The following is a 13,905-nucleotide window of genomic DNA, read 5'->3' on the forward strand; positions in this document are numbered from 1 at the left end:
GAATTTTCAGGGTTGAATTGAACTTTGAAATTGGATTTGAATTGAATTTTGAATTTAATAAATGAATTTGAAATTTCAAAGTCAAATTAGACTTTGAATTTGGAATCTGAACTTTAAAATGGGATAGAATTTTGAGAATAGAAAGAAGAATTTGAATTTATAAGAATTGAAGATTGGTTTGAGAAGTGAAGATAGTTGAAGAATCATCTCAAAATCACTTGGATTTTGTAAAAAAATATTTTGAAAATATGATGTAATTTTATCCTAAATGATGAAATGAATTAAAGAATTTGAAATTGAATTTGAAAATCATATTTCATTCTTTAAATGAATTGAAATAAGATTGAGGATATAATACATTCCTGACTATGGTTATTGAGTGTATTATATAATAATATATATTTAAATTTACATGAAGAATAAAACATATTTTGGTACCTTTATAGAGTTTAAAATGAAATTAACTCTCAATATATTCTGACTATGGCCATTGATATATATTTTGAGTTAATTTTAAGTTAAACTCTGATAAAGGAAGAAAATCTTTTAGAAAAATATGATGCTTTTTGAAAAGGATCCAGTGTGGATCCAGTGTTATTCCATAAAAGATGAAAATCCTAAGTTTTGTTCACATCCTGACTATGGCCATTGATGTAAATCGTCAACTTAGGATTTAATCACCTTTTATTAGAATAGTGCATGTGCCATTCATGTTCCATCATGTGAGATTTTGAAATAAATGAGAAAATTAATATGGAACAAGTAATACTTACATGCTCATATATTCTAATCTAATACAGGGAATGTAAATATTTTCATTGATCTAGCTATTACAATCTTGAATTGAAACTGACATTAGAATCCCTAATCTAAGAAAGAAAGCAACATTTCCCATGTATTTCCTGCAAAATATCGAGTTAGCATAGGACAAGATTGCCAAATATGGAGGGTGATGGAAAATATTAAGCAAAGTCTAAATGTCATGCTCATACTAGATGGAAAATACACATATGAATGTGTTTTATCTGAATGGAAACGCATCTTATCTAAATGGAAATGAGGATGCATTTATCTAGATGCACATGAGAATACTTTTGCTTAAATGCACATGGAAACAAAAAGCTTAATGTTCATGTGAAGACACAGTGGAAGGGTAGATGGTATATGCTATGAAATGATGCTATAAATGAGTTGTTTAGCCAAGATGCACCACAACAATTTTCAATGAAGGAATGCTGTGAAAGCCTATGAAGGTTTTATGAGGTGCACAAGTGATTTTGTGTTGTGGATAGTGTAGGTATGAGGGCTAAGGGGGCTGCAAGTAGAATGTGTTGTATTATGCACAAGGTGTGGTTATGAGGTGAGGAGCAGCATTGTAGGATGTTGTGTAAGTGGGTATGCTAAGCCGCAGGAGCAACTGTGGGGGTAGGCTGGGTTGTGGATGCTTAGTGACATACAAAAGAGTGATACTTACTGCGGAATGTAAATCCAAAACGCGACAAAACAGACAAAAGAGAAGAAATGAATATGTAATGTTAAATACATGAATGTAATGAAAATGCAGACGATGCTGAACATACTGTTGAAACTGAAGGCAAACATCAATCAAATGTGGAACAGCATTTACAAAATTACAGAAATTATATAAATTGAACACACTATACAGTGCGGGAATTGGAATCACACAGAACCTACACGGTCGGTGTGCTAGAATCAATGTAATATGGTGCTGAGTGTTTTAAATGTATTGCTGGTGAATGAGATATGCTATAATGAAGGATGGTGGGTATTGCAGAAAGAGTAGCAGAGTATGTGTGTACCGGGTTAATGGAGCACAATGGAGATGTCCGCAACAAGGCAATATTGATATGCTAATGCACATGATAGTATGACATAATTAATGAGGTTAAAACAATGATTAATCAACTGTTAATACAACAAGAAAGAAAATAGAGCTTTTGGGAAATGCTAACCCGTAACTTCAGAAATACCACACAATGCAGATGATTTTCCATAGATGAACGAAAAAAAAACCTTCGTCACAGGGCTTGTATGACAGACGAATGAGATTCTCTAGCTTTTGAAGACTAACATACCTATGATGTTGTATTGGGCTTCACTTTTACCTCTACAGTTCCACAATACTCATTAAGGACAACAGCCATATGAACCTTCCTGATTCTGAAGTGAACTCTCAACGAATTCCAAACAAGCATTGAATGTTTGTATAAGACAAATGCTTGTTCTGCAGAAATATGGAACACACCACAGCTTTGCAGACATTCTGGTTTCTCACAATGAGCCAGAACTTTTATATGTTGTGCTTTTTCCCGAGTCATAGACAACAGTCGGATAGAATTGTTTGTGCATGGGAAAAATGCTTCAGGGTGATCACAGAAAGGTTTAAAAATCTGAAATAATGCTTTCATGTCCGCATCAAATTGCTTGACTCCATGGCTGGAGAATTTCATATTGCTCAAAGGAAATATTGCTAAATATAAAGTGGTCCAATCCATTGACCATGCTCCTCCAGATATCAAGGAAATCTTTCAAATTTAAGCTCATGCTGAAATAGGTAAACCCCTATTGAAGGGCATCAAGTGCAGCAAGAAAAGTTGCATAGATAGTTGGGAAGTCATCAATATCATTTATTTCTTCCACATGATCCCATCGATTTTTGCTTTGAAAATAATCATAGCTTAAAGAGTCAAATTGCCGAAGAAGAAAAACCATTATTTCTGCAAGCCATTCTATTTCAAACGCCTTCAATTGGTCCAACTCATATTGGAAAAAGCAACCAAGCGAATCTAAAGTATTCTTTGATCGGTCATAAAAATTGTCAGTTGCACTCATCTCTAGAAAATATGTGTTATCACACCATATCTCCATAATAGATTCACAGTAGCGAGCAGCATTGATAGACCCAACAACCTTAATCAGGGAACTGTAATCAACAATAGGGTCTAATGCCTCAACTTCTTCACTTTGCTGCCATAGGACGTCAACAAACTGCAGTAAAATTTGGGATGTAGTAGATCTGATAAACTGAACAAACTTTCTTGATGTCTAATTGACTCCCTTGTTTGACATTAATCAACCACACGTTCTCCTTTTTCAGCTCAATAGCTTTTCTTGACGATTCATCAATTCTATCTGGTTCCACATCTGGAACCAATATGGCCAATTAGAAAATATGCTCATCATAGATACCATAGGCGATATAGGAGATGTTGAGTTCTCCCATAATCTTTCAGAGGGCCTTAAAACCACTGGGTCTACAAGTGATTGCATTTGTTTATCAAATGAGATGACCAGATTGATGATATGGAGCCATGAGGTGTTCACCTCAACTGCCCCACCATTGGCTTGGTATCTGTCAGCAAGAATGGGCATCATATTCTTCTTCATGTAATTTGAAAGCATGTCTACCATAGACCGTGCTGAAACCTAATAAACTTGCTTTATCAATGAGAGGCTGCAAAAGATCATCGACACCATCAACAACATCTCGAGTGATCTTATAGACAAGAGCAAATATGAATTTTGGTTCATCAATCCATTTCAAGAAATAATGTTATGCTCTTGAAGCAATAGGAGAAACTAATTCATCAATGGTCCAGAGGTGTTAATCAAGATGTATCTTGCAAGAGTCACGCAACTGATTTTTCCACTTTATATGAAACTGCTGAAAAGTACAAAGCGTAAGAAAGCTCCTCAAGTACCTTTTTTTTTACAATTCCATCCACTACAACAAGTGGGTTAGGCAAGTCACAGTTTCTCCCCTTGTCAAGATTTGCTTTGACAAGAGGAGGAGACCATCCCATTGCTGCAAGGATAGTGCGATGATCAGCAATAGCTTGAGGCCTCAAAACAGCTAACACTCTGTCAACCGTCAGATCAACAGCTCGAAGGAGACATGTCCACTGTGGCCTTGTTTCTGCCAGCCCAGTTAAAACATTCTCTATCTCCTTGAGAACATCCACAACAAGCTGCAACCTTCCCAGCTTCCAATCAATATCATCTGAACTAGCAGCATTTGCAAGCATTGGGATCTGATTCACACACGTCGGTGTCATAATTAGGCGCAATATATCTTCAAGATCTCCAACCAACGCTTCCAACTTCAAGGTGGTTTTGGCATAAATTCGAACAACATCAACTCTGCCAACTTCTTTAGCAAGCAATGGCAATTCCACTGCTAACATATTCGTAATCCTCTTCAACTTCGCATCACCCATTTCATCTGAGTGGTGGCTAAAATCATGTAATCTCACATTGACGTCATCAAGAATCCTCTCCATCTTAAAGGAATGAAAATTCCATGATGATAGCACCGCAGCAAGCTTCCTCCTTATCCCAATAAGGTCGCGCTCCAAATCCAAGCACTCATTTTCCAATAGGGTGGCGATCGATGGGGCCTTAGCAACATCATCTCGAAGAACGAAACTTGAATTCAAGAATGCTTTCAGAGATGGGGAGACGTCCGCAGGAAGAGGAAGAACCCCCTCTCCCATTTCGAGCCAACACATATATTTCGGTCACCAATTCCTTTTCAATCGAGAAAAGAGAGAAAAAAAAAACAAGAAACCAAACAAAATTATCCCAATATTTCTTGCACTCCTTTTGTTTACTTTCCTTGAAAGAAGAAACCGAAAACCCCCAAAAATTTCAAAAGATCATAAAACTCTAATAAGTCGTTGCTCGTCCTCCTGTCAAGGCAAATGATTGGGATAGCATGGACTGATAAATGAATTGCAAAAATTAGAGAAATCCGAAATAACTTATGAAGAGAGAAAGTGTAGGAATGTGAATACTCCAGTAATGCCGCCCAGGCGTGGATTGACATTGCAGCGCGCAACTCAACATCACGAGGGGCTTTGATGGGTCGATGAACCAAGAAAACCAAAATAAAACGCAGAAATGTTAGAGAACAAAAAAAGGGGAAGAGGAGGAGAAAAATAAAATTGTTGGAACGATCCCTTCCTTTTGCTATTGCAGTAGATGGACCGATCCTGCTACATGCAGGTCAATCCCACCTTCAATGCTTCTTGATGAAACGAAAAAGAAAGAAAAAAAGCAAAACTAAAACAATAAGATAAAATTTCTACCAAAAATCAAGATGAAAGGAGAAAGGAAACTTACGAAGAGATGCAGTAAAACAACAACGGAGATGAGTAATCTGAGAGATAAGAGAAAAGATGAGCCACTTACCTCTGATCGCTGGGATGAACCACTGATTTCCTTCAGCTGATGCAGATGAGAACCACAAAGAGAGAAGAAGAAATGAAGGAGAGGAGAAGGGGATCAGAAGATGAGAGGTGATTCTATGCAATGGAGGGGTGAAAAACGGATGGCTCTATTGACCCTCTGAGGGTCAATTTTATAGGAGATGGCCGTTAGGCCTCTCTCAGATCGGGTCTCCTTCGTTTTGAATTTTCTCAAAACACTGGCTCTTTTGTAAAAAAAATTCTAAAAGAAGGTTTTTACTAAAACGACTTTCATGAAAAAGGGTTTTCTCAACCTATTTTTCGTATTTTTCTTTTCTATATTTTTCTTTGGTTCTTTTCTTTTGCATTTTCTACATTTTTTTGTATTTTTGAAAACAAAAACTCTAAAACTATGGGATTTCTAAAAAGTTTACAAATATTTACAAAAGAAGGCTTTTTTTGAAAGTTCAAGGTTATCTTTTGGAATTTTCTTCAGAAAACGGGTTTACATCCGGATTTTGAAGAAATATTCGAGGTTTAAACCTCGAATCGAGAAATACAGAGCAGTGGATCCAAACGGATGCCGGATAGACTGCCCGAGCCATTCAAAACTATTTTTTGGTATTTTTGTAATTTTAATTTGAAAATTGGATAATGAGACTCAGATTTGGTTTTTGACAATGGATTCGGATCCGAAATCGAGTCAGATATATAAAATGAATTTAATTTCAGTAAAATTTAAGAAATAAACTAGAATTTAGATTTAAAAGTGACTCAATTACTCAGAAAATGGGGTCAGGGGCAAAAAAGGGATATTTACAAGATTTTGAAAAATTTGGGGTGTTCATAGTCGGGAGGTTCATCGCATTCACCTTCAACTCGGCGGTAATCTAAAATTTCCCTGGAAGGATCCATCACAAACTCCTTCATCTCGAAGATGATCCAAATCTTCTTTGGCTCTGAGGGTCTAACTCGCATAATTCGTCTTCATCTTGACGACAATTGAGAGATCCCTTTTGTAGATATTTAATTGCAGCTTTAAGTGATTGAGGAGATATAGGAATTGAGTGGATTTTTCTTTATCACTCAGGATATTTCGACTACCTTGTCTTTACAAGAATGATCTTTAAAAATGTGTCACTGACTGCGATCAATATCGATCACTTATGGCTTCGCAGCAACATTGAATTTTCTTTGCTGGCCATATTAAGGATTTATTCTTCATCCCTTCGGTTGATCAATAGAAAGAATTTGGATTTTGAATCCTTCTTTGCAAAAGCTTCGCTCTTTTGGAAGTAATACTGAAGGTAACTTGAGGTAATTCTTTTGTGTGACAAAAGTTTTTTGGAATCAACAACTATTTTTCATGAGAAATGGGCAAAATATTCTTGGAATCCTCGGTGAAATAAATCGCTTGAGGTCTAAACGACACATTCGCGGCTAGATTCTCCTCTCCTTTCCCCAAAGGAGAGACTCAAGCTTGACCCTTACCTGAATGGGTAACAAAAAGATACTCCTATCTTCCCTAAAGAGGAGGTGTTTGCAAAATGAACTTTCGAAGAGAAATGAAGTTTTCGTCAAAACTCCCTATTTCTAGACTTCTCTTATGGAAAAAGGGCCGCTAACAAAGGTTGGAAAGGATATCATAGAGGAGCGAGTCTGTCACACTCTCCCTAAAAAAAAAGGTCCTCAATGACGGAGTGGCCTAACAAAAGACATTAAGGGTTACAAGGAGAATGAGCTTCCGTCGAAGCTCTCCTTGGAAAAAGGGTTCCTTGTATGACAATAACAATTGTTTTGCAAACTGTTCGCGAAGCACGAGTCCCTTCAAACTCTCTCTAGAAAAAGGGGTTCAACGAACAAACAATAAAAATATGTGAAAAGAACGAGCTCCCTCGAACTCTCCCTGGAAAAAGGGTCCCTCGCAAGAGAAATGATTGATAGTTGATTTTGAGCTAGTTGGCGGATGAATTCGACACAAAGGTCGAATCTCGAAAGACTATGATTGCTAGATATGACTCAAAGGTTGGACAGATATGATTGACTTTGATAAAATTCGATAACCCAAAGATTTGGTTAATAAGACGAATGACCAGAGGTCTGACAAAATTGGTGACTTGAAGGTGAGATTGACAGAATGGAGTGACTCAAGGGTCTGACAGAGATTATTTGGTTCACAGATCTGATGATTGACATTGAGTCTGAACCCCAATGCATGTCTAGTGTTTGAATTGCGACCAGTATGAAGACTGAATTTTGATAAAATACCAATACGAGCACTAGATTTTAAAAGATTACCAGTACGAGCATTGGATTCTAAAAGATTACCAGTATGAGCACTAGATTCTAAATGATTACCAGTACGAGCACTGGATTTTTTTAAAAGATTACCAGTACAAGCATTGATTTTTTTTTTAAAAGATTATCAGTATGAGCACAAGATTTTAAAAGGTTACCAGTACGAGCACTGGAAAGATTACCATCCCGAGCATTGGATTTTTGAAAGATTACCCGTTAGTTGTGATGGGAGATTTTCAATCTTCACCTTCACAAAGACTTGGACAATAGATCGGGATCTCTGGATTTGTCCCTTATCCCCAATGAAATTTGATGTGAATGCAAAATGGATGTAAGCAAATGCAAACAAATGCGAATAAACGTGAATGTATGCAAATGAACGCGAATAAGTGAATGATGAAAGATTTTGTTTGATCCTGCCTGCATACAGTGTATTTTGAATAAAAGACGAATTTTATAAAAAACGTCCCAGTGTAGTCTGGGAAAAGAAATGTAAAAGAATAATTGATCATTTATTGGAAGAAAATTTATTGAAGGACACAAAAGGTAGAATAAAAGTTTTCTAAGTATAAAATTTCTTCAAATGTTGGGCATTGATAGGATCGGGTAATTCTACCTCGTATGCGTTAATCAGACGATATGAATTGTGTGGTAACGTTTCTTTGACCACGTAGGGCCCCTCCCAGTTTGGTGACCATTTTCCGATGAGTCGTTGATCTGAGGACCAAATTATTGACTCAGAATCTTCTTTCGATGACCGACTTGGCATATTTCCTTGCTATCCTCTGACGATAAGACTAAGCATGCTCTGCTGCTTTGAGTCTTTTCTCATCGAGTAGATCAAGTTGTACCAATCTCTGCTGTTGATACTGATCGAGTGGTAGCTCTAGAAGATATGCAAATTTAAGGGCGGGTTTCTGAACATGAAGAGGCAATACCACCTCAGTTCCATAAACAAGTTTTGAAGGAGTTGCATTGGTCGGAGTCTGAACGGTGGTTCGATATGTCCAGAGTGCATCATGGATTTTCTCGTGCCAATCACGCCCCATTTCAACGGTTCTTTCCAAGATGCGAATCAAAATTTTGTTTGTGGCTTCTGCCTGACCATTCCCTTAGGGATAGTATGGAGCTGAAAATTGATGATGAATTCTAAACTTCGAACAAAAGATCTTCATTCTCTCATTCTTGAAATGAGTACCATTATCTGAAACAATGTCATGCGGTATACCGAAAAGACAAAGAATATTCTTGTGAATAAATAAGACCACATGTCGGGCCTCTACTGTGCATAAAGTGACAGCTTCCACCCATTTAGTAAAGTATTCTGTTGCGGCAAGAAAGTATTTATGGCTATTTGAAGCGGAAGGGGTGATGGGACCTACGACGTCGAAGGCCCACATAGAGAACAACCATGGAGAGATGACAGATTGCAAATATGTTGTTGGTGCAAGAATAAAAGGTGCATGTATCTGACACCGAATGCACTTTTTTACAAAACGATAGCAGTCTTTCTGCATGGTTTTTCAATAATATCTTGCCTGAATGATTTGCTTAACAAGAGTTTGGTAACCGACATGGCCGCCACAAATGCCTTCGTGCGCTTCTCGAATGACTTCCTTGGCTTCTTCTTCGTCTAGGCACCTGGAATACTCAGAACTGAACCCATGACGATAAAGAACATCGACTAGAATAAAATAACGAGCAAACATGCGTTCAATTACTTTATGTTTCTTCTTCGACAATTCTGATGGAAGATTACCAGTTTCAATAAAAATTTTGAAATCTTGATACCAAGGCTTCTTCTTCTGTTCCGCCTGGTTGACTTGCATTACTGAAATGAAGGCAGGTTGGTCAAGTCTGCCTATTTCAAAAAAATGACAGGATTCTCCGTCTTTGAAAGACAAAATAGATCCTAGGTTGTCCAAACCATCAGCTATTTGATTAAACTCTCTTTTGACATGAAAAAGTTGAAATTCATCGAAATTGTTGATGAGGGCTAGAACGATCTTTTGATAAGGAAGCAACTTCTGGTCCTTTACCTGTCATTTGGCTTTGACTTGGCTAACGAAGAGCAATGAATCGCCAAAAGCGTGCACCCTCTTAACATTAAAGTCTTGCAGAAGTCTCATACCTTGTATTAAAGCTTCATACTCGGCCATATTATGCGTGCACTGAAAATCAAGTCTGAGATAGAAAGGGACCATCTCCTTCTCTAGCATGATCAATAGGATTCCCACTCCTATGCCGGCCATGTTCTTAGAACTGTCAAAGAATAAACTCTAAACCGAAGATTGTTGAACGTTATGAATGCGCTCATCAGGAAAATCATCCCCGGCTTTCACTTCTTTTGATGAAGAAAAATTGGCTAGCTGGTCAGCGATAGCTTGGCCTTTAATTGACTGTTGAGAGACGTATTCCAAGTCATATTGCATTAATAGAACTTGCCATTTGGCGATCCGTCCACTGAAAAATGGCTGCTCGATAATATACTTGAGAGGATTAAGTTTTGAGAGAACCTTGACTTCTAATGCTAACAAGTAATGTCTCAACTTCTGACACATCCAAACCCATGTCAGGCATGTCTTTTCTATCTGAGAATATTTCTTCTTGTAGTTAATAAATGTCTTACTCACATAATAAATGGCATGTTCTATCAGACTGCCTTCTTCATATTGTGCTAAGAATCCGCCGCAAGCTACTTGATTAACAGAAATGTATAGCAAAAGGGGTTTCCCCAATTCTGGCGGTTTTTGTTATGACAATGAAGACATACATGATACTTCAAGTACAAGGTTTTGATGATGAACAAGTAAATCAACTGCATTTCAGCTAAGGCAATGAAGAAATATGACAAACGTTGAAGAATTCGATGAAGAATCTTTAAAGACTAGTGTGCAAATGTAAAATTCATTAAAAGTCTTAGATTCTTGTAAGAGTCTTACTTAGAGTGCATATTTCGGTTGCATTTCACCTAAAAAGTCTTTAGAAAAACTTTTCTAAAAGAACCCTTCATGAAAATCTTTTTAGAAAACTCTTTATTTAATTTTTCGTGTTTATTAGTCGACCAATAGACTCACATCCTTTCACGCCAAATTTTCTAAACAAAATGTCATTTTTGTCAAATTAGTCGACCTAAGGTTTTATCAGTCGACCGGACAGAATGTCTGTTTTCTGGAAATTTAGCAACAGTCGACTAACTTTTTCTGTAGTCGACTAAGTTTCAAAACTTTAGATTTTCAAACAGCTTGATAAATGCATTAGTCGACCAACGATAACTGTCAGTCTACTAATAGCTAATTATCAGTCGACTAACTATTATTCCAGTCGACTAATTTTGTTGTTTTTCCTTAAACTTTTAAAAGGCGTATCTTTTCATTTTTCAAACATTTTGATCATTCAAAATGGATTGTTTTGACACCTTTTCATACCCTCAACGTATAGAATCTTTCAACTATAAATATGAGTGCATTCTACACTCAAAAGCAATCAATTTGAATTGAATTATATTGAATTACTCTTTGCTTTTCACTCATATTCATTTTCTCACTCACTTGATATTTTTCACTTCAGTTTTTCACTTAAATTCTTTTGAGAGACAGTGAATTCGTCAGTAGAGTATTTCAACAACCTCAAAATCCAATTGCATCTCATTTGCATTCATAAGAAGGGCTCATAGGTTGTTTTGTAAGTTGTTACTTATTTTTATTTTCTGTAAAAGGAAGGACTCCTTGGTTTAAAGGAGTTGTTTGCTTTCAGTAGGTGTGTTACTAAAAGTGGGACCAGATTTGGTTTGTATGATCTTGTAGTTACACAAGGTTGATAGTGGAAATCTCAAGCGGGTTTTGCTTGGGGATTGGATGTAGGTCGGGAAAGACCGAACCAGGATAAATTATTGTGTTCTTTGTGTGATTGCTTTGTGAATTGCAAAATCTTCAAAATTTTGAAGACGATATTTAAAAGCACTATTCACCCCCCCCCCCCTTCCCCTCTCTAGTGCTCGTTGTCTCGATCCTACTGCACTTTCATTTGGTATCAGAGTCAGGTTTGCTATTATTTTGATTTGACCATCATCTAGCATGGCAACAACATCATCTCAGCACAAAGAAGGATGCTCCTATGTTCGTCCTCCTCTCTTCAACGGAACAAACTATGGATACTGGAAAGTGAGAATGGCAATATTCTTACAATCCATGGATCTCGAAATTTGGAGAGTTGTTTCAAAAAAGTACCAAATGCCATCAATTGATTTCAATCAATGGACAGATGAAGAAAAGAAGACTGTCTCACTTAATGCCAAGGCTATGAATGCATTGTATTGTGTCATTGACAATGTAGAGTTCAATCGCATCTCTCAATGCTCTACAGCAAATGAAATTTGGCATACTCTTCTTGTGACTCACGAAGGTACATCAAAGGTAAAAGAATCTAAAATTGCTTCTTTAGTTCATAAATTTGAATTGTTTAAAATAAAGCAAAATGAATCTATATCGGACAAGGTAACAAGAATGACTGATATCACAAACACTCTAAAATCCCTTGGAAAAGAATATTCACAAGTGGATTTAGTCATAAAAATCCTAAGGTGTTTAACTCCTGAATGGGAGAGAAAAACCACAGCTATTGAGGAAGCAAATGATTTAAACACTCTCACTCTTGAAGATTTGGTTGGTAACTTAATGGCATATGAAGTCCAACTTCAAGACAGACAAGAAGAAGAACCCAAGAAGAAATCTCTTGCTTTTAAGGCTACTTCTGGCTCTGAAAATTCAGAAGAAGATGAAGATGAAGATATTGCCCTCATCACAAGGCAATTCAAAAGATTCATCAAAAAGGGAAGATTTCAAATAAAAGTAAAGAAAGTGGATTCTTCCAATCCTAATGAAGTCAAGTGCTTTAACTGCAAAAAGGCAGGACACATCAAGAAAGATTGTCCTCTTCTCAAAATCAAGCCCAAGAACCAATTCAAGAAGAAAAAGGCATTTCAAGCATGTTGGGATGATAATGACTCCTCTTTCGATGAAGAATCAAACGAAGAAGTCGCTAACATGTGTTTTGTAGCTCAAGAAAACTCGGTAAGTCAATTTGAGTATGATGATTTATTAGAAGCATTTAATGATTTATATGCTAAATTTAAGAGTCTAAGTTCTAAAAACAAAGAGTTAAAAACTGAAAATTCAACTCGTGATTCTCAAAACAAAGTGTTACTTGAAGAGATAGAAGATCTCAAGAAGGAAAACTCTTGTCAAGCATTTGAGATAAAAGAAATTGGAATTAGAACCAATCTCTTACAAAAAGAAATAACGAGTCTAAAAGAAAAATCAAATGATCTTCTTTCCATAGTGACCAAATTCACAAATGGTCAAGAGAATCTGGAAAGACTTCTTGGTTCTCAAAGATGCTCGGTTAATAAAACCGGATTAGGATATAGCTTCTTTGATTCTCAAAATAGACCAAACTATGTTGTGAAGAATCAAAGACAATATTCTCAACCATTTGTTCAAAGATCTAAATTTTCTAGTTATAATAGAAATACATCTAATCATGGAACTTATAATGCTTATAAGCCTAGACATGATTACTCTAGAAATGCTAAATCTTTTTATAGAAAAAATATTTTTTATCAAAGGAAACTAAAATCCAAATGAATATGGGTTCCTAAGACTAACTCTCATAGACCCGAAAATAGAAAGGGGTCAAATGCTTTGTCTTCTAATTTTGTTGTAGGTACACAAAATAAGGAGAAAATGGATATTGGACAGCGGTTGTTCCAAAAATATGACTAAAAGGCCGGAGTTATTTTTCACCCTCCAAAGTAAGTATGGAGGAACCGTCACCTTTGGTGACAATAACAAGGGAAAAGTAATCGGTATAGGTAAAATTGGTAATCCAAAATTTCCCTTGATAGAAAATGTTCTTTTAGTAGATGGTTTAATACATAATTTATTATCCATTAGTCAATTATGTGATAAAGGTTTTCTTGTTTCCTTTGAACATGATTTATGTTTAATTTTTTATTTTCAATCTAAAAAGATCATTTTTAAAGGTAAAAGAAGGAACAATGTGTATGAACTTTATCTAGATGAGTTACCCACTTTTAATGAAAAATGTCTTATTGTTTCAAATGAAATTCAATGGTTATGGCACAAGAGACTTGGACATGTTAACTTTAAAATTATTTCCAAGTTATCCAAAAATGATCTTGTTAGAGGCCTACCTAGAATATCATATAAGAAGGATCACTTATGTGATGCTTGCCAAATGGGAAAACAAATCAAGAGTTCTTTTAAAGCAAAAGATATAGTTTCAACAAAACGTCCTCTTGAACTTTTACATTTAGATCTATTTGGACCATCTAGAATTCAAAGTTTGAATTGTAGCAATTATGTTTTTATTATAGTAG

General features: G+C 36.2%; 1 protein-coding gene across 1 annotated transcript; it reads right to left on the reverse strand.

Annotated features, from left to right (window-relative positions):
• Positions 1–2,583: 2,583 nt before the first annotated feature.
• LOC149843208 (RINT1-like protein MAG2) lies at positions 2,584–4,514 on the reverse strand. Its single transcript, XM_090000856.1, has 4 exons — positions 3,723–4,514; positions 3,430–3,517; positions 3,056–3,165; positions 2,584–3,009 (listed from the first exon to the last, which is right to left on the reverse strand). Exons 1-4 carry the CDS (start codon positions 4,512–4,514, stop codon positions 2,584–2,586), a joined length of 1,416 nt encoding a protein of 471 aa, XP_089856982.1.
• Between the last annotated feature and the right edge of the window lie 9,391 nt (positions 4,515–13,905).

The sequence above is a fragment of the Nuphar pumila genome, chromosome 3 (assembly GCF_984573655.1).
Source record: "Nuphar pumila chromosome 3, dmNupPumi1.hap1.1, whole genome shotgun sequence".
In the NCBI taxonomy this organism is placed as follows: Eukaryota; Viridiplantae; Streptophyta; class Magnoliopsida; order Nymphaeales; family Nymphaeaceae; genus Nuphar; species Nuphar pumila.